We start from the raw sequence: 22,570 nt of genomic DNA on the forward strand, positions 1-22,570 counted from the left end.
ATACAATCACATATGTTGCTTGTGTAAGTGAAAGGGTTGCTCTGAGTGTAATTTTATTTCTTACCAAATGCTTATCAAATGATTGTGTTAGAAGAAAAAACAGTATATGAAAAGCCAGGTCAACAGTTTTGGGTTTATTTAACTCAAAGAAAATTACATTAACATAAAATGATCTGATTATAGACTTGAATGGAAAACATCATCAAAGCTATTTCATTATAATTGTATTCAGCCTTTTGCTTTAATCTAATTTTAGCAGTATCATAATCAACCTGTGAATAGTAAATAACTTACTGTTTGATGCACCCATAATATATAGTTCTAACATGAATGGATATTTTTCACATCTTTTCTACTTCATTCCTTTCATGTTTGGTGGTGAAACTATTATTGAATTCAGTATTTGGAAAGAGCGATATCATTATGTAGTTCACTAACGCCATAGAAACATCTAATTATAAAGATTTTATGTTCATGTTACATTGTGAGTAGGAGACTCATAAAAGTTGATTCACAGAAACATGATACATCAATGTCTTCCAGAAACCATAATTTTCATTAAGAGTTAAAAAATTTTTTTACTTTTATTTAAGAAGGACACAAGTTTCTGTGTTATTCCATCATCCTTAATTTGACAAAACACCACTTTTAAAATAAAAGTTTAAAATAAAAGTTCAGCAGTGCTTCGTGATCATAACTCATGTATTGAAAACCAAAATGCTTCAGTAAATACTAAATTTTCCAAGATTTCGAAAGCAAGTGATGAAAATAGTAGTGTTTAAATTCATGCTTAGAATATGCATCAAGGTTTAGTGAATAAAGAAAATGTGTTCTTCACATGATGGCAGTATGAAAAACAGAACATAATTATTTAATGGACATTAACAATAAGGGCTCATTAACAACTCAAGGCCAAATGTTTTCCCTGATAAGTGGATGATGACATATAATGGGAGTTGGGGGTTGGAGGGAGAGAGAAGAATGGAGGAACTTTAGATTACATAGAGGGAAATGATGGGGGGTGTGATGGGGGAATGAGACAGACATCATCACCCTATATACATGTATGCTTACACCAATTGTATGAATCTATATAGTGCACAACCATAGAAACGAAATTATGCAACCCATTTGTGTACAATGAATCAAAATTCAGTCTGCAAAAATAAAAAATAAAAAAGTCAATAGTTGACACAGAACATACCAGTGATTATATATATTGTTCCTATTTTTCACATAATATCCCTTAAATGTTTGTATTTTTCTCTTTTACCTGGAAAATACATTGTACTATATCATTTGAGAAAAATTCTATGATATTCCTAAAATTTTTTCTTGCTACTTATATTCCAGAATGTCCTGGTTGAAGTCCTGCACTGGTACCCAGTGCTCAAACCAACAGATGATTAAATAATATATAGTAAGGTTTTCTAATTAAGACACAGAATAAGTTACTTCTTTACATCTTATATATAATTTTAAAATGCTTTAAATTTGCATATTCATGTTGAACTGTCCATTTATAATTCATTGAATTTTTTCTGTCCTCCAGATGGAACAACAGATGCTAATATAATGACTAAAAGCCTTGGTCAACTATTTTAAGAAATGAAAACATTAAAGTTTCCTTTATTTTTCCATGAACAGAAAAACTATATTTCCATGCAGTTTTCTCAAATGTAGTTTTAAAAATTCTTCTAAATGTATATTATAGAAAATCTACATCACTTGCAAGTATAGAGGTACCACTTGGCTTCATCATCAAGAAGGTGTTTTCAGAGTTCTGAGAGAGACAAGTGAAATCCCTAGAAATATACTTAGTGGACCATTTCATAGTGTAAAAAATAATTGTTCTTTCAAATAGTTAACCATTTTTATGACATCATCCATTGTTTAAAGTTCTATTTTGTAATTATTAAACTGTTATATCAAAATCTAGCTTTTTTCTTAATTACTTTCCATTATTAAAATATAAATTTTATTTGAAAAATTAGTAATAAAAAATTTAACATAACTGAAAAAAATCACTCGTGCCTCAGTGACCTTCCTCCAGCCTGTATATGCCACAGGTGGGATTCTGTCATATTTTAAAATCCTCCAAAGTAGGCAGTATCACAAATCTCTCCAAGAACTGAGCAATTTTTTTCTACAAACCATTGTCAATTGCTAAAATCACAAAGATGTAAATGTAATCTACCCCTTTGACCAGGAAAGAAGAGATCTAGAGAAAGTAAAGGGATTGCAACATACACAGTAGATTATTAAAAAAAAAAACAGAAACACTTTTAAATCATGATGAAACATATTATCTGCTGCATTTTAATGTAGTCATTGGTAGTTGTTTTTCTATTATTTAAAATTCTTCCAGTTTTTTAACATCTTATCATGACACATGACACATCATAGTGGTTTTTTTTTTAAATCTAACTGATAATAATACTCCTAGTCCCTTTAACTTTCTTATGTATTATGTATCTACCAGTGTGCTTTTAACCACATTTATTCTTATGTTCTCCTTGTTCCCCTCAATATTTTTGTCTAGGAAAGAAGAAAAACCTGGACCTCCATTAAAAAAAAAACATACAAAGTAAGTATAATAGAAAATTAGCCTGTGATTTTAATATTTTCCTTAGTTCTGTACATATTAAACCATCAAAGTTTACTAACAAAATCCCCATGGTGCTGTAAAGCATAATCATACAACTTTTACAACAATTCAATTGTCAGTTCCACACATTAATGTCCATTTTGAAAAATAATACAATAGTAATTTTTTCAAACTAATATTAGAATGATAAAATATCATTAAGTCCAGTAGGAATCTATTGCTTAAGCAAATCAACTTGGTTTTATTTATCCCAGCTAACAAATTTCTTACCATTAAGTACCAAATACAAAATTTGGAATATAAGAATACAAAATGGGTTTGATAATTCTCTGTCCAAGAAAATACATAGGTGTGTGTATGTGTGTGTTTATAGATATGTTTAGTTTTCTTGCTTTAGATTTATGATGAAAAATGTTACAAATGCTTTGTAGCACTGAGGTTACAGCCATCATTATTCATGGTGCTCTGATAGTTAATTGCCATAAAATATTTTAGAGTCTTTCTTCAAGATTCTACATCCTATTATGTTTTCTTTTATTCTTAAGTTTTATTTTTAGATATATAGTCATCTATCCTAACCAAGAATGTATCTTGCTTACCAGGAAAGCAACTGCGCTATGTCCCCAGCCCCTACTTTCTGTCTCTTTGAATTTGCTTATTTTAGGTACTTCATATAAGTAGAATCATACTCAAATGTAACTTTGGAATGTTCATAAATGACAAAATAAACTATCTCTTAATTATTGAGAGTAAATAAGGTATATGCTAATTTATATATATATACAAATATACATATATGTATATGCATGTATGCATCTATGTGCATAATATATAATCAGATCAAATGTAAAAAATGCATATATTCATTATTTACCCCATTTGTAGATACTGGACCTTACTTACTAGTAAATTGCTAAAAGATATTTTGAGATTTCTCCATGTACATAAATCATTACTTAGTGATCAATGAGTATTAATAAATTATTTATATTGATGATAATGACATTTGAAAGACTGAATTTATAGTATAAGTTGAGCATCCTGAATTCAAAATCCCAAATCAAAAATGCTCCAAAACTCAAAATACTTTAACATCACAAATGTGAAATTCCATAAAATTCTACACCTGACTTCGCATGATGGGTTGCATTGAAAATATATGTACACTATTTTTTTGTGCAAAATGCATGGTTTACTATATACATGTATATATGTATATATATGAATATATATAAATTTTGTGTTTAGACCTGGGCTAACATCCCTGAGACACCTCATTATGTATGTGCAAATATTCCAAAATCTAAAAAAAGTCTGAACTCCAAAACACTCTGTTCCCAGGCATTTCTGATAAGGGATACTCAACCTGTATTGACACTATATTAACTGAAATAAATCAAGGTAAAAATTCACAGATCAGATGAAATCATGGTGATAGCCACTTCCATTTGAATGTTCCTTTATAATCTGTTTTTGTACAACTTATTGCTAATTTACTCCTTATCGTACCACTGTAAGTATTCATAATACCAATATTAAGACAATACATATTGAAGATATATAACTTGGTCAAGGTTTGTTAGTATAGATATAGTAGATTCATCAATGACACTACACCTCTGAATTTTGGTCCTTTGTCTTTCCCTTATGCTTCATGAGATTAAGACCAAATTTCCCTGTTTAGAAAAATATTTTCCAACAGAAATATTAGTCAAGCCACACGTAAAATTTAAAATTTTCTAGTAGCACATTTTAAAATGTGAAAATAGTCAATTTTGTAACATATTTCATAACAAACATCATCATTTCAACATGCAATTCATATATACTTACTAAAGAGATACTTTGCATTATCTTTGTCATACTAAGGTTTGAACTCAAGTATCTAAGTTAAAATTAAGAGCAAATCTCATTCCAGTATAGCCAAATATCAGAGCTCTATAGGCACATGTTACTAGTAATTTCCTGTATTAGACAGCAGAGTTCTAGTTATTTTGTCTGTTTCTGTAATGAACTAAATGAATTATTCCCTCAAAGAGTACTTATTGGATAGGTCTTCCATGCTCACGTTTGAGTTTATTGAAATGAGGATAAGAGAATCAGAAGTGATAGAGAACAAACAAAACAGAAGTTCATTAGAAATAATGATGTGATTTGTATTTAAAATTATAAATACATGTCCACAATGTTCTTTGAATTTCCTCCTTGGTGAATGTAGATAATAACGTCTATAAATCATTTCACATAGTACCTGTCTTATAGTTAGCAGTAAAAGAAACAGTAGTAGTTTCTCTAACAGTGAGGTTAACTGGTGGTATGCAAACATAGAAGCAAGTGAGCTCTAGGACATAATTCAAACAAGAAGGATGAGTGTGCCATTTGTAAGAGGCAAGCAGTCCATGGGATGATACTAGAAATGTTATCCTAAAATTTAAATAATTTTAAGGATGCTTAAAATTCAACACTGTCAAAGAAAATCAGCAAGAATTTAAATGCTAGTTCTTGCTGTAGAACCATGTCAGACAGCAATATAACACCAAAAGCAAACCCATAAAAGTTCATTCAAATCAAATAAATCTCACTCCAATCAGAACGGCACTTATCAATACAACCAACAAAAGGTGTTGGAGAGGTTGTTGGAAAAAGGTACACTCATACATTGCTGGTGGAAATGCAAATTGGTATAACCATTCTGGAAAGCAGTATGGAAATTCCTCAAAAAACTTGAAATGGAACCACCATTTTACTCTGCTATCCCAGTCCTTGGTTTATACCCAAAGGACTTAAAATCAACAGTAACACAGCCACATCAATGATTATAGCAGCTCAATTCACAATAGCTAAACCATGGAACCAACCTAGATGCCCTTCAACAGATGAATGGATAAAGAAAACGTGGTATGTGTGTGTATATATATATATATGTGTATACACACACACACACACACACACACACACACACACACACATATATATATATATATATATATATGATGGAATATTCTCAGCTTTAAAGAAAAATGAAATTCTGGCATTTGCTGGTAAATTGATAGAGTTAGAGAATATCATGCTAAGTGAAATAAGCCAAACTCAAAAACCCAAAGGATGAATGTTTTCTCTGATATGTGGAAGCTAATTCACAATAAGGGTGGGGGATTGGGAAGAATAGTTACTTTATATTAGGTAGAGGGGAGTGAAGGGAGGGGAAGGGGTGTGGGGGAAGGAATGATAGTAGAGTGAAACAGACATTATTACCTCATGTACATGTATGACTGCTTGACCAATGTGATCCTGCAATATGTACAATCAGAAAAATGAGAGATTACACTCCATTTATGTATGATCTATCAAAATGTATAAATGCATCCTATTGTCATGCATAACAAATTAGAAGAAATAAAATTTTAAAAAATTTAAAAAGCTTATATGACTGTGTTTTGAAATCCAGTGACCAAGTGCCCTTCTTAATGTTTATACTTTCACACAAGCATTGGTAAGCAGTAGTGCTTTAGATTTTTAAAGTGCCACCTTTCATTTTAGCCATAGCTAATTGATAGCCTGTATCTAAGGATTCTAGTACCTGGAATTCTTTAAGATTAAATATAGTGTATTATTAATGTTGTTTTGACTCAGTGTTTTAAAAAAATCATTACTGAGATATAATTCACATATCATATAACTGACTCATTTGAAGTGTACCATCGAATGGTTTTTGGTATGTTCATGGAATTGTGAAATCATCACCACAATCAATATTGGAAGAGTTTCATTCAATGAAATAGAAACTCATAACGATTAGTATTCATTCCTCATTTCTCTTATTCCTCTACAAAACTAAACTCTCTGTCTCCATCTCCCATTTCCCAGTAAGAGTGTACTACATTTCTGTCTCTATATATTTGCCTGTTGACCTAGTTTTTAAATGCTGTCTTGAACCAGCATGCAGTTTAGGCCCTGGATAGTTTGCCTTATTGAGGAGCCAATTAAGATGGCATCCCAGTCACTTCTCTTATCAGGTTTTCACCCTCTGAGGCTATTATACACCTATTTATATTTCCCTGGAACGAGGTACCAGATAACTAGGGACAACTCCTATGACCTTGAGTTCATGAAATTATTCAATTAAACCAATTCACAGAGAGTCACCCAAAACCTAGTTAACCTCACTCCACTTGTCATACATAAGCTGCCCCGTAAAGCTCCTGTTAGCTAGCCATGAGAATAACCTCCTGCATGTCCCTGCCTGGAAGATTTCTTTGGTTTGCAGATGTAAATAACAGAGTTCTGCCTTTCATCTATGTCAGTGTTTGTTCTTGTTTCTCACACCAAAAGTATCTTTAAATATATAAAACAAGGATCTTTGACGACTTTGTATTTTTTCACAGATTCCTTATCCATGCCAATCATGTTCTTTTTGGTCAGGCAATCTCAAGTAGGGTTTCATCCATGGGAATTTCGTGCAAAGTATGGGTTGAATACAATATAGATGTTTCACTTTATATTGCTCAGAAATATTAATAGCTTGGCTCCATTTTTATGCTAATTTTTACTTAAGAGCTTCCAGTCCACATGGATGTGTAAATTCAAACACTGAAATCCACAAAGTGGTGGATTAATGGGATTCTTTTAAAAAAAAAAGGACAAGCTCAGATTATAGCAGGAAAACTGGATTATCTTCCTCCTATGCCAGTGGTCACATTTTTCTTCTTCACTTTCATGATAGTTCTTCTAGAATCTTTGATTTATGGAGGACCTTTGGTTACACCTCCTTACCTTCTAAAGTCCAAATCCTAGTCTTATTTCCCCCATAATACTATTAAAATTCAAACTCTTGGACTAGGAATGTGGTTCAGTGGTAGAGGACTTGCCTCGCATGAATGAGGTCCTGGGTTAGACACCCAGTAATGTGGAAAAGAAAAAAAAGAAAGAAAGAAATCCAGTGCTTGGACTACTGAAAATGGTGAGTCCAGCATTCTTCTGCCCTTCCCCACCCCACTACAGTGGCCTCGAGAGTAGAATAATTTTAATTGCTCTGGTTTAAATTCCCTTTCCTTTTGCCTAAGAGATTTTTTATACTGTTTTGCAAGCTTAATAAACCATTTAAAAGTTTATATATATATTTTATTTCATATAGTATATCAAGATGAATCATAACAGAAAATGTGGGAAGCTAATCAGCCACGTTTCTATAAATTCACATTGTGGTTTCATTTAATTCAAAGATTCATATGAAGTAACCAATAAAAATGAATTATTTTAAAGTGTGAGATATGAAATTTAGAATACCAGGCACATAGCAAAAAATGGAAAAAGTTTAGAATGAATAAATTGAGGTTACATGGATAAAATGAGTTGCTAAAAACAAGAACTTAGAATAAATTACAGCCTATCGTGGACACTCAGTAATTGTTAATTATTCTCATTAACACTTATTATTGTTTTTATTAATGGAAATCATCCAAGTAAAGGATGTCTTGTTTTCCCCATGGCCCCAAATGTTACATCTCAACTTTGCTATTAATATCTTTTAAAATGTATTTATTTTCTGCCTAAGAGTAAAAATATGCTTTTTATTATTCAATATTATCATACCTTGATATTTAATGTTTAATTAAATATCTATATACATTTCTGTAGAGCCCACTTTGTATTGAGAGATTAAACAAGAAATTAAGGTAATAATTATCAGTTGTTTTAGCAGTTATTAGAAATTACTCATGAGAGAGATCTTTTTGATCAAGGATCTAAACTCCAAGTCAAGATATCTGACTAATTGACTAAATTCAAGTTTCACCATATCAATGAGTTTATTCTAACTCAAAAGCTTAAATTAATCTAAATGATTTTTGAGTTACAATGTGATAGCACTTTACTTATAAGAACAGATGATTTTAATGTGATCTATTTTATCAAAAATATTACACGTGATCATTGTGGGCATTGATCCTGGGATGTGAACAAGCATGTACAGCAAAATCCGGAAAGATATGCATGCTCTTTTACCAATTTCATCAATTCTTGTTAGTTTATATTAAGTAAGACACACTTGAATCCTTGAAGTAATGCAGCAAAATAGTTTTTTAATAGGGAGATAAAATACACCATTTTCAAAGAAATAGAGAAAAAAAAAAAAAAAAAGAAAAGCAGTCACTTCAGCCCCAGGCCAGACCAGAAATACACCATTTAATTACATCAGTGGCAGAAAAATTAAAGGTCTCAGTACAATGTGTTTCAGTTGAACTTAAAAGATAAATCTTTCATAGTGATCAGCAGAGCTAATATGAAAACTACAATGTCTTACTATTAATTATCCAGTGGAGTAAATCATAGACTGAAGTTGAGGGAATTAAATTTTATTCCTAAATTTGTCACCATGATACTTCGTGACCTTGATAAAGCCACTTAACCTTTCTTTGCCTCAGCTTTTTCATCCATAAAAAGAGGAGGAAGATGTACCTTTTGAGAACATAAATTCAGCCTATGGTTGATTGGAAAGTAGTTTAAATATATTGCTACATTAACTCTGTTAAAAAATGTTGTACCAAGTATGAAAATGCCACTAAAACTATCATATCCTTGTAGCAACCACCTCATATTTTGCTTTTTTTTCTTTTCAAGTTTTCCTTTCTTTACTTCTTCACTAATCTTGATGACTCTCACATATATTTGGGAACTTTTCTTCTTGATAAAACACTTTCACAATTCATTCTCTGCAATTTTATAGCTTCAACTGGTCTGACTGATTTCAAAGTTTATGACAGAAATGTGGTTGTTACTTTTATTTTGAATCTTTCATTTTAAAATTATAGAAAAATGTTTTTGCCAGAAGGAGAAATAGCAATTAAAGGGACAATATTAATATCATGTAATTTATCAGTATTTTTGAAGAAACTCTATATAATACTAGTTTTTTCCTCTTGGGTCTAACATATCCAAAATATATATTATTACTAAAGTCTGCATTTTTGTCCACATAGATAATATTTTAGAAAAGGCAAGGTAATCTAATTTATTTTGGAATTATTAGGTCTTGTCTGAACATGCCATTTTCCCATACCCACATTCTCACAAATAATCTGGTAGGTTAGAGTAAAAACTACTAGTTTCAGTATTGAGTTTGAGTTTAATGTAAGGAATATTAGGATATGATGTTTACGGTTTTCACAATTTTATTTATCAATACTGAAATAAAAATATTATAAATTCCAAAAAGTATTTGATACATATAAAGTTACATTTTAGAATCATCATCAAATCATAAAATTTGGAATTAGTGGACATGGGTCTTTATGCTCAATAAAAAATGTTTTCACCTCTTTTGGTACCTCCAATTTTCTTTGCAATAACCATTCATCTATCCTCAGTCCATTTACTTGAGTTAGGTATCTAACCCAAAACAACATAAAAACTGGTAAATTTGAAAATACACATACTCTGAACAATGAAGTCCATTCATAGTTAAAAATTCTCTGGAAATGCCTACTTATATCTTCAAGGAAGTGTGTGTGTGTGTGTGTGTGTGTGTGTGTGTGTGTGTGCATGTGTATGTGTGTGTGTGTAAGAGAGAGAGAATAGCAATAATACACTAGCAAAAACTCAAAAGAAACTGTAAGATTTTCATATAATGGAATACTATAGAATAAAATAGGTAAAAAGCTTCAGATAAATGGAATTGCATAAATGAATATGTAAAACAAATTTAGAGATGAAAAAGTCAGACACAATAGAATATACAACATATAAGTTCAAATTTGTGTCAAAACAGGTAAAATTTGACCTTCTACAATGCACTGTTACCTAGCTAATATAATTTACAAAAAAAAAAAAAAAAAAAAAAAAAACAAGGGAACAAATACCATTAAAGCCATATGTGTACCAATAGTGTTGGGGAGGAAGGGTTTTATAATCAGAAGGACATCAGGGACTTCTGTGGTGCCTGTACTCTTCAGTAACTGGATACTTTTGGTAATATGCTAAGTTGCTCCATGTTTATATCTTATATAATTTGTTGTATTTTACTATTAAAAGAAGTGAGGGAATATAAACTGGATTTGAGGTTTCTTAGTAGGATAAAAACTGTGCACGATGAGAGGTTAATGATACATTTCAAAAAAAGAAAAGTGTGTAATAGCATATTACACAGTTTTATAAAGGACCTTCAGTGTATAACATTTTAAACAATGGTTTCTTGCAAAAAAGAGGTATCCTTCAATAAAATTTTACTGACCTTTTTCAAGAGAGAATAGCTAATGTGGAATACTTCTTTAAGAATAAGGTATATCTTGATAGACTGGGATATGTTAAAAACTATCTTAGAGCATCGTACTAAAAAAATGTAGCCCTGAATTTGTATCTAAAATTTCAACTATGGGTAGGCATCTGACTTAGCAACTACTATGAGGAATGTGAGGTATTTTTACTTAAAGCTCAATTCAAATCAGCAAGATAATGTAGGAAATGAAAAGATGAATGTAATGTTCAATAAAATTGATAAAAGTTGTGAGATCTGGATAGAGGGAGTTATTCCTCCATTATTTTTCTACTTTTCAGGTACAAGTACTATTATTTTGCTAGGTATAAACGATTTAATTGTAACTGATTTAAACTGGAGTATATAATTTTCTTGAATTAATTTACTCTACAATGCTCACCTTTGAGTGTCTACTATAGCTCAGATATTATGCTAGATTCTATGGAGACTGGGAACCCTAAAATGAAAATTATATTATCACTATGAATTTGAGCTTCTCTATATAAATAGTTTTAGAGTCATGATTTCATTGTTACAGCAAAAAAGTTTTTTCAATGTGAATTCTTTTTCCTTGAGAACTGAGGTTTGTGAGTAAATTGCCATCCTGAAATTTATTAGGCAGGTAAATTGAGAAAGTCATTTGAGGTGCTGGAGTGTAGCTCGGTGGTAGAGCACTGGCCTCAACCATGTGAGACACTGGGTTCAATCTTCAGCACCACATAAAGATAAATAAATTAAATAAAGATATTGTGACCATCTACAACTAAAAAAATTTTTAAAAAGTCAGATTTGATCACTTCCTTGGAATAGAAACCAACTGGAGCTACAAACCACATAAGCAAACATCAGAACCAGAATCAGTTATGGTACAGATATTAGAACTAAAAGAGTATAAAAAATCTATGTTTAATATAATAAGTGCTCTAAAATAAAATAAAGTGAAAGAACAGAGAAGTAATATATGGAGAAAGATTGAAATCCCAAAAGAGAGGAAAAATTAAATGCTAAAATATAAAAACATATTAACAGAAATTAAAATTGCTTTTGGTGGGACATAATCAAGGAAAGAATTAGATTGAAAACAGATCAATAAAATTTCAATGACTGAAATGTAAAGAGAAAGAAAAGAATAATAAAGGCAGAACAGAACATCTAAAAGCTAGGGGATAATTTCAAAGGGAATAACATGTCAAATGAGAAGAGCAAAAGTATAAAAAAAGAATGGAATAGAAAAAACATTTTAAGTGATAATGGGTATGGAATTTCCAAAACTAATAACAGACACCAAATCAGAAATCCAGGAAGCTCAGAAAGTAACAAGTGAGATGAAAACCAAAATTACATACCATATTCAAAGTAGAGGATATAAAATATAGCAAAGAGAAAAATTTGAAAAGACAGAAGAAATACAATATCTATGAACAATCAGGATAAAAATTCAAGCTAAATCCTCATCAAAAACCATGCAAGCAATAAAGGTGAAGTGGAATTTTGAAAGCGATGAAAATAAACATATAAAAGCCTTATCAATATAGAATTCTATATCTAACCAAATCATCAATCAGAGAGGAAAGAGAAATAAAGGCATTGTCAGACAAAACAAAACAAAAAGAACTTAGAGAATTCATCACACTAGACCTTCACTGGGAGAAAAGCAAAAGGAAGAGTTTTTAGGTATAAATAAAGTGTATAGGATAGAAGTATGGAGCTACATAAAGAAAAGTATTAGAAAATGAGGAAATGAGGGTAAGAGAACTTATTTTATTTTTCTCATTCCAAAATGGTCTAAAAGATGAATCTTTATTTAAAGTAATAATACTAACAATAGGTTGTGTGATTATGGCACATGAATAAGTAAAATAAATCAAAATAACATCATAAAGGATGAGAGGGAAGAACTGAGAATATTCTATCATAAGGTGATGTAATGGTTTTTTCAAGTGGAATGAGATCAGTTTAAAACATGTATGGGAATACTGAAGGCTACCAATAAATAATGTGAAAATTATTTAAAAATTAAGAGATAAAATGGAAATACTAAATATTTAATTAAAATAAGAGACGGTACAAAACAGTGGGGAAATGCGTATTACTAAGTGATATTATGTGATTTAAATTATACAATAATTTTGATAAAGCAAACTACAGTTATGGTTAAAAAAAAGATTACTGGTTTGCAGGTTTCAGGAGGGAGGGAGAGGGCTGAATAAGTTAGTAAAAGATTCTTTATAGGGCAGTGAAATTATTCTGTGTGATACAAGACATTATACATTTGACATTGGTACATGAAATTATGCATTTATGTTGTTAAAGCTTTAGAAATTTATAGCACAAACAGGGAAATTTAATGAATGCAAAAATCTAAAGACATCATTCAGGAGATCAGAGGACCCCCAGATGTAACACAAAACATAATAAAACAATTTAACTATATTATTAATTTGTGAGACAGTGTCATTGAGGGAAAAGATGCTGACCTAAATAATGAGAAATGAGTGAAGTCTCCAAGACTAAAAGTCAAAATAAGCTAAGCATAAGTACTGTTCTCTAGTGGGTAATGTTGTTTCCCTCATTAGATACAGGTTAAAACTTGCAATCTCACTACACAACTATGTTGGAAAAGAACAATTAAGTAACTAAATGAAAGATAGTAGGAACCAGTTTTCTCAAGATTTGATCGAGAAATTATAGCTGAAAAGGGGTAGAGGCTAGAATGATCCATATGGTAATGAATTAGAGTTAGAATCATGAGTTTGAATTCAGGTTTAATTTACTATAAATACAAATGGTTACATATTTAAAAATGTATAGATTTGCACATGTATATGGATTTGTACATACATATTTTCTGACTCTGTCAATAGAAAGGGCTTAGAAGCAACTATATCCAATTAAAACCAATGAATAACAATGAGTATGCCGGGTATTCCTAAGAATTCTCAAGAATTGGATATTAGATTCCAGTACATTTCACCAATTAAAGGTACATGAATTCTGGGAAAATATATCTGATACTGGAACTTGGACAATAAGGACACAGTATGTGTGTGGAACATTTTCTAGAACCAGAAATTAAGGAAGTGGTTAAACACACACACACACACACACACACACACACACACACACATACAATGATGGGGTTAGGGTTAGGGTTAAAATTTCTTAATGGCCAAGATTGAAACAATTTGAGGGATAAAATTTAAAAAGCTGTATGAATTATAAACCAAAATATAAAATTAATATTCATGAGTTTATACTGGTATAAACAATTGAATAATTATGTGGGAGAATAAACATACATCTTGTGTAGAATTAATTCCACATACTTTATATGGCTACCCTGCTATCAAAGAGTTTGAGCTCCTCATTCCTTATGTGTGGACTACATACAATAACTTCCTTCTAAAATATATAGTGTGGAAAGAGGGAAGTCTAATTTATGTGGAAGAACCTGAGAAAGAATAAGTTAGGTCACCAAGGTCAATATCAACAATGGTAAGTCATGTTGATAGTATGATATGTTGTGATTTTATCTCTGTGGTTTTCTTTCCAAGAACACATATCCCTAACAAAATTATGAAAAAGTCAGCATGCAATTCCCATATAAAGGACATTCTAAAAAACTACATGGTCACTACTCAGAATATAAATGTCATCAAAAATAAGGAATGTGAGAAAAAGACAGAGCCAAGAGGAGTCTGAGACATGACAGCTAAATGTTAAGTCCTATCCTGGAAAGGATCATGGAATACAAAAAGGACATTAGGTGAAAAATAAGTAAATCTGAATAAACTAAAAACTGTTGATAATAGTGTGCCATCATTACTTCTTTTGTTGTAATAAATGTTCCATACTACTAGATAGTAACAATAGGAGAAATTAGATGTGCATATGTGGGATCTCTACTACTTTGTAATTTTTGGTAAATCTAAACCTATTCTAAAATCAAATGTTTATTTTAAAAACTTTTAAAAAGAGATTGCCCTTGACTCTAAGATGCTCACATTCCTGGAGAATAATAGGAATGTGAAAAAAATCTGTAAAACAGTGTGCCAAGTATCACAGTAGGATGCTAAAAATGCTGTGGAAGTGAGGACTACATGCCTCGAAAAGGAGGTAACATTTTAGCTGTGCCTTGAAGAAAGTATAAACATCACCCCTGTGATGATATGGAAGAAAAATCCTTTCAGAGGGAAAACACTATGAGTAAGGGTTCAGACGCAGGATATTTGGAGAACAGTAAGAGCTTGAGTGTAGTTAAGACTTAGAAAAGACGGTGAGGGTTAGAGATGACACTGAGAAAACTTTCATTTTTTAATATAAAATATTTAAAATACCCAAAATGTTGTGCAGATTTATTATTCCATTACATGTGATACACTTTCAATAAAGGAAGATTCATCCACAAACCCTAACAATATTGCCTGCACCCTGCACATTTAGACTCTTTAGCCAGAAATTTCCTTTGCACATGTAGAATTTTTTTTTTTTATTTTTAAAGAAATGTTCCAACGAACTTTAAAATATTTGCTTATTTTCAGTTTCAGGCAGTTCCACTAAAACTTAGTGATATGATTTGAATAATATTTATATTAAGTACAACATAATAATATGATAATGATATACAGAAAATCAAGATAAAAACATTGATTGTTCATCATCCAGGAACTTTCCATGTTTGTTGCTTTATTGAAGGATACAATTTGTATCTTAAGAATTATTATATAATTGGTTATAAAGTAAACATGCCAAACTATCACACCATTTAAATTAATGTTATGCACAAAAGTATCTTAATGTCCTTGTTAATTCCTAAAATGCATTTTAATATATAGTATTTTTAGTTCTATGGCATACAGTTCTCCATTCACACAATGATTCATATGTACTCAAAAAATTAGCTTCCACATAAGATGGAATTATCGTAATAAGTTGAATGAATATTTTGAAAGAAAACTTTCATTATAACTTTTTCTAATTTCCTCTTGGATATCAAGATTTAAATATTCTTTATTTTCTTATGACAAAAAAGATGAATTTTTGAACAGAGATTAGAAAAGTATCATGCTACTGGATATCATTTAGTCTAGAAGAGTTCTATTCTTGGTTCTTCCAAATAGCCTTATATAAATTGTTTGGCCACTTGTGACAATATGTCCACTTTGTATTTGTCTCATATAGCTAACAATTCAGAGTTCTAGTGTTTCTAGAAAGGAAAAAATGTGCTTACCAAGCATCAATTCCACATTCTGAAGAATAAAGACTAGAAATGCATATTATTTAGATTCAGAATGTATCTTTTTCTTAATATTTTTAAATTTGTTTGCCTCAATATCTACTGCTTGGAAGAAAGTTCTTCAGTATAGACAGAGTAAAATAATGAATAGAAAAGAATTTCAATACTTATTGTATAGCCAGACATATTTTGTACTGGCCCATTAAAACAGGTAAAATAATAAAGTGTTGATTTGAATTTTCTTGCACAGACACTTATTTCATACAACAAAACTGAAAATCAAATGATTGAAAATTATAGACATGTTTATGATAGGTACATAACACAAATAGAAATTAAATATGTATTTAGTATTCCACTGTATCATACATTGCAAGTGTCATTTGTTTACTATATCTAATATTTATCAAAGGTAATACCAAAGAACGCCTTATTTATTTAAGGTTTCCTTCTGTCAAAATAATTACTATTCATCAAATAAATTCCATGAAATCAAATATAGTTTTAAGCCAATATATCCTAACTTGGAGATTAAAAAGTGATTATAATGAGATATATATCACTTATAAAATATTTTTGTATAGAGGAAAATTATTTTAAGTGAATCAATAAACAAACCAAAGCCTGTTTAATTTAAATTAGTTAATGTTCTTTTAAAACTTTTCTATAAGTTTCACAAATATGACCACACTAAAATGTCATAACTTATCTCCCTCAATAAGAATCTTAAAAAATGTCTATATCTTCCCAGTGTTGCTCCTATTACCTCCACCATGGCATTTTTATATGTAACTGCTTTTAGAAAGTGATTTCATTATAAAGTGAAACGGTATTAATAAAATTGTTTACAAAACCAAACTGGTGAACATTTGGATATAATCCTACATTTTACATACTTAATTTATGCATATTGACTTACCTCTTTTGGTCCTTGTAGAAACCCCTATGAATAAGGCAAATGTTATCATCACCATTTTATACACAAGAAAACTAATATTCTGAAGGTTGTAGTGATTCAAATCAAGGCCATGTGACAAGTGAATTGTAGATTCATGATTATAGGCAGTGTTCTTAATCATGTTCTTGTGTCTTTCCAATTTAACAACCAGATATGGAAACGACTCTAACACTTCTCACATAATTATTTGGTGACTACACCTACAACCTCAAGTTCATAAGATCACATATGTCAGATTTATAAAGTGATAAATGAAGAAAAGAGAAAAATGTTTTTTCTAATTTGGAATAAGTCAGAAACAGAGGTAGATTTCATACATTCAATTTCATCACTCTAGAAAATGTTTCCCAAAACGATACCACTACAAAATATAAGCATAATTTCCTGAAATTGTAAACTCATTATTTCAAGTACTTTCAAAAGCTAGCATTTCTATAATTCCCTAAACATATTCTCTTTAACCTTTCAAATGTATTCCAGCATGAGGTGATTTAAAAGCAAGTAGGAATAAATTTCACCTATAGGAATCCACTTAGCATTTGGTTGAGTGCTTCTTTCATTGCATAGATTAAAAAAAATCAATATGAAGCCCTAGATTTAACTCAAAATTGTAATTTCATTACTTGCAAATGAAATACTGAAAACTGTGATTACCTGTAACAGTTAATTCAGTAGTTCTTCTCACAACAAAGCCTCCATATTTTAACTCACAGGTATAATTTCCAATGTCATCTTCTCTGACTTCTCTTATAAGCAAGGTATCTCTTTTGAATACAATACTTGGCCTCCAGATTTTTGTCCTACATTCCTACATGAAGAACATAAACTTTGGGTAGTAAGTGTCGTATTGAAAAATAAGGTTCTTTAAATCACTATAACAGTAATTTCTGAAGTTATAATTTAAAGGGACTAAAGTGCTTGAAATTAATACTGAATAATTTCATCCCCTTTTTAAAGCTCTGGGAAATCAGGTACCTCAATTTGAAAAGTGTATTTTTAGAAAGAGTCATGCTATTAACTTCTAAGGTTACTATCTCTAAATCCAATATGTATTGATTTATTTTATATAATAGACATATATGTTTACTATTCCTAACGTAATTTAAAAAGCAAACATTTGATGTTTGTGAAATTAATCATACTGATAATAATAAGAAAAAACACAAAGTGTATTATCTTAATTAAAAGTAGAAAATTTAATTCTATAAAACATTTGAAATATGTGAATATACAAATATTTGAAATGATATTTAATTTCCTAAAAATAAAATCTCTTCATAGCATGTATATTCTAAAATCCATGAGAGAAATAGCGAACATTTTTATGCCAGGGCTTTATAGTCCTTAAATATCTATTTTCATTGTTGATAGACCTACCAAATTATGGTTTCTGAATTAAGCTTTGGATTATAATGACATTGGCTCAGGAGATTTCTGTTTTTGCCAAAACAGAAGTCCATATTCCCCAGCCAGATTTGAAATCAATGGAATGAGGATTAAGAAAAATAAAAAAGCTTAAAGCCTTTTGATGCTATTGAGAGGAAATACTATTTGTAAAAAATTTTTATTGCCAAATCAAATTTTTGCATATCAGGATTTTATGTGGCTCAATGCTTCTGTGTACTTGTGAGGGGCAATTATCCAGCTATTTTACACCAAAATGTATATTCTCATTCTATTTGTTCATATTAGTTATGTAAATTGTCAAAATTGCGTAAATCCTGTGCTGAATTATGGAATCTATATTTAGCCAGAATACTTACTTTATAGTATTCTACTTTAGCAATAGTCTTTAAATTTCAGCTATTAGACTATAGATGTTTAGTCTTATCTATGGAAATAAAATCCACAATGTAAGACTTTTAATTTCCACATAAACTGTATCTCTTCCCATGTCTGTGGGTAGGCCATTAGTGATGGTCTTTACAGCTTGAGGTCAAAATGATCGTGGTCGTGGTGGAAACATGACTTAAGGAAAAATGTGAACCCAGTGGTGTTTTAAATCAAATGTGTGTCAGTGTATATAGCCTCCTATCTTTCAGCAAATTTTTAGATGCTCTCTACAGAAAGTGAAAAAGATACATAACTTGCAAAATCAATTTATTAGTTGTGTATCTAGCAGCCGAATGACCACATAGACATAGTACTAGAAAAATATTTGGTTTTGGAGACCTTGGGTCTAATTTCTCTAATAACACTCCCCTTGGTAGCAATCATCAGGGCTTGCTCACAATCTGCCTGTGGGAGGCAAGAAAAGTTCTGAATATCAAGAATGAGAAATACTCAACTGCAAAAATAAAAAAAAAAATAAATAGAAAAACACATTCCCTCTGGAACAGAAATCAGTGCTGCTAACTTTGAGTGCTTTTTAACATCATCTAGGAATAGAAAATGAAGGGACAAATTGAAAAAAGTTTCAACTGTACCCTTGATCTTTTGAGTTCTCCATTGCCTATTATAAAGAATCAAAACTAAATCTTACTATGAAAAGAGCACTGCTAATTTTGGCAAAATCCTTTTGAAATTGTTCAAGGTTTTTTTCTTGCTTTATTTTAAACAGATTTTGAATTCATGAGGAATCAGTTATGAGGGCTCATATTCTGAGACTGACATTTGTGGATCTAGTTATTAAGAGGTCCAGTTTCCTCAAGTCAAACTTCTAGAAAGTTGTACAAAGCAAATTTAACATGAGGAATCTTTAATACACAGATAAAATATTCCAGAGAAGTATTCACATCAATACTTAATTTTTCAAGTACATCCAAAGCAAAAAAGTCTTACATTGTATAAATAAGCTTAAAAATACAATCAATTAGGGAGCTTCAGTGAACATCAATGATGTGATATGGAAAAAGGGGATTGGATTATATTGACTTTAATTTTAAATTATTTCTGTTTTTTAAAAAAATAAGTCTAATACTATTTTCATAATGGTACAAAAATGTCTCCCATGTCATTTTTTTAAATACATAGGCTTATATGTAAAATAAGATTAGATTAGAATTTGGACAAAGTTATATCTATTAAATAGAAAATTCAATTAAAAACTAGTGGACCATTTTATCATAGAAGAATGCCATTTCTTGTTTTCCTTGTTTGGGGACATTTTATAATGCTAATATGAAGCACACTGAAATCAATATTCAACATATTTTAATTCCTGAAATTACCAACCTGGATTATAATAGACTGGAAAGAATTGTCCTTATAAGTAACATATAAACACAGCAACTTATTATAATGGACTTCAAATACAAATACTGACTCAATATTATGTATCAAAGTCATAGTTTTAAAAACTTAGACAATGATCAATATAACTTGCTGTAGCATTCTATTAAAATGGAATTGTAGTATATCATACCTTTTAAATTTTTTTTTAGTTTTACCCAGAGTAAGATACACATTGAATTATTTATATGCAATAAATTCATGCATAATCCATACCTTATACCAAAGGATTTCAGGTTCTCTGGTTGGTAGTAAAAAATCCTCTATGTCACGGCATGAGATTTCCTTGCTTTTGCTAAGTTCAGCTTTTTCAAAGTACTTCATTTTGGAATTGTAGCAGAGTCCAGTGTCATTTTCGCCCACTGTCAGTGAGATGGATACTTTCATACAGTAAGTGGAGTTTCTGTAACAAACAGAATAAACATGGTGACCCACCATGAATAAAAATTAAGTGCTGCCAACACAGAATGTTTCACTCAGGAAAAAACAAAACAAAAAAAAAAAAAAAAAAAAAAAAAAAAAAACAAAGAAGCAGCAGAAAGTCCATTGTTCAACTCATTTTATTTTTTCTTGGCATATTCTGCAGGGTTCTCTCTTGTCACCCAACTAAACAATGCTTGGTCCTATAATGCTAACTCCATATTTTGTATTTGCCAGGAAAAAAAGTTTTGTTTCATATCTAGGTTCAGTCTGAAAAGTGTTTAATTGAGATTTTTTTATTCAGAAAAATAAAAGGAATAAAGGAAGATTTAAGTCAGGAAGAAAGTCATGCTTTGGTTTATGCTAAAATTGACAAACTCAACAGAGAAGTAGAAAACAGACCTGTTAAGCAAAATGAAAGGGCAGGAATAATGCTGCTCAAGATTTATATTATTGGTTGTCTTGCGAAGATGAGTCTGGGCAGAAAACAATTTGAGATTTAAAAATCCTACAAAATTAACCAGGTATGGTGGTGCACACCTGTATTGCCAGTTACTCAGGAGGCTGAGGAAAGAGGATTGCAAATTAGAGGCCACCTGGGCAACTGGGTGAAACCCTGTCTCAAAATAACTATTAAAATATGTTTGAGATGTAGCTTCACAGTAGAGCATCCTTGGGTTCAATCCCCAGTACTTCCCCAAACAAAATGTATTGCAAAATCATAATCATTCCCCATTCATGTTCATTTGACTTGAGATCTGGAGTCCATGTTGTCAGAGAAAAGCATTCTAAAGTGTTATAAGAACAACTCTTTCCTGATATACATATTCTAAAGAATTGGGTCATTAAAATAGCACCTCAATTTTTTTTCCTTTCCTGGCTCCTAAATCAAGTTTACAACTTGGATAAGTGAGAATAGAAATCATGTTCAGAGGTCTCTTTTGAAGAGTTAGGAACAAATGAATGAAATTTGTGTATAAATTGCACTACTTCTGCTTGCTGTGTAAGTCTGTGGACATTCAATGCAACTGACAATATATTATGCCTCATGCTGGACAGTGTAAATAAATAAACAAACATGAGGTACAAAGTTTGGTAGAGAATTTTTGATTTGGTAAATGTCCAACTGCTACTTTATGTACTTGGCCATCAAATTTCTGTTATTTGAGTTTTGCTGCTTACTATCTCTGCAACAGTGGGTAATTTACTAACTCCTTTGAGTATGAGATGGGGTGAAGGGACAGCACCTATTTGAGGATTACACAGGATAATAATAGAACTCTGCTGACCCTGTCATAGGTACTTAGTGATGGTGGTTCCTTTTTCCTCTGCATCTGTGTAAATGCATCATAACCCACAAAACCTCTTCTTACTCAGTCAAGATTCTCTGATATTTAAACAGTTCTTTGATTTACATTCTTCCTTTTCTTAAATGCTAATATGATACAATGAAAATGACCAGAAAATAACATAGATTAACCAAGAATATTTAGAAAAATTAGAAGATTCTTATTGATTGTGTACATCTCCATCTTCCTATACTTTCTACCGTACCAGTAAATCTCAAGTATTTAATAGGTGAAACAATTAACCATTAAAGAATATCACTCAGAAGTCCAAAGAGAATCTAAGAGTTCAGGGACTTTGTTAGAATGAGAAGACATTTTCTATCCTCAACCTCTCAGAATTCAGGAACCCAAAGTGGTTTCTAGGAAACAAAAAGAAGACTTCATAAGTGGTGATACGTGGATTGTGTTCAACAATGAATAAGAATTGAGCAATTTTGAGGAGGGCTATTTCAGGCAACAGTATTCAGAGAGGCTGGAAGGTATGAAACAACTTGATATGTTTAAGGAGTTGCAAATA

General features: G+C 30.8%; 1 protein-coding gene across 2 annotated transcripts in view; it reads right to left on the minus strand.

Moving 5' to 3' along the window:
* Positions 1–22,570, minus strand: part of IL1RAPL1 (interleukin 1 receptor accessory protein like 1) — a 1,318,779-nt gene that overhangs the window by 506,159 nt on the left and 790,050 nt on the right. For both annotated transcript variants that reach the window (XM_079122889.1, XM_079122888.1), the window contains exons 4-5: positions 20,501–20,687; positions 17,708–17,861 (exon numbers count right to left, since the gene is read on the minus strand). In XM_079122889.1, the coding sequence (XP_078979015.1) occupies positions 17,708–17,861; positions 20,501–20,687 (341 nt within the window). The remainder of the gene's footprint in view (positions 1–17,707; positions 17,862–20,500; positions 20,688–22,570) is intronic.

Source organism: Sciurus vulgaris (genome assembly GCF_902686455.1).
Source record: "Sciurus vulgaris genome assembly, chromosome: X".
Taxonomy (NCBI): Eukaryota; Metazoa; Chordata; class Mammalia; order Rodentia; family Sciuridae; genus Sciurus; species Sciurus vulgaris.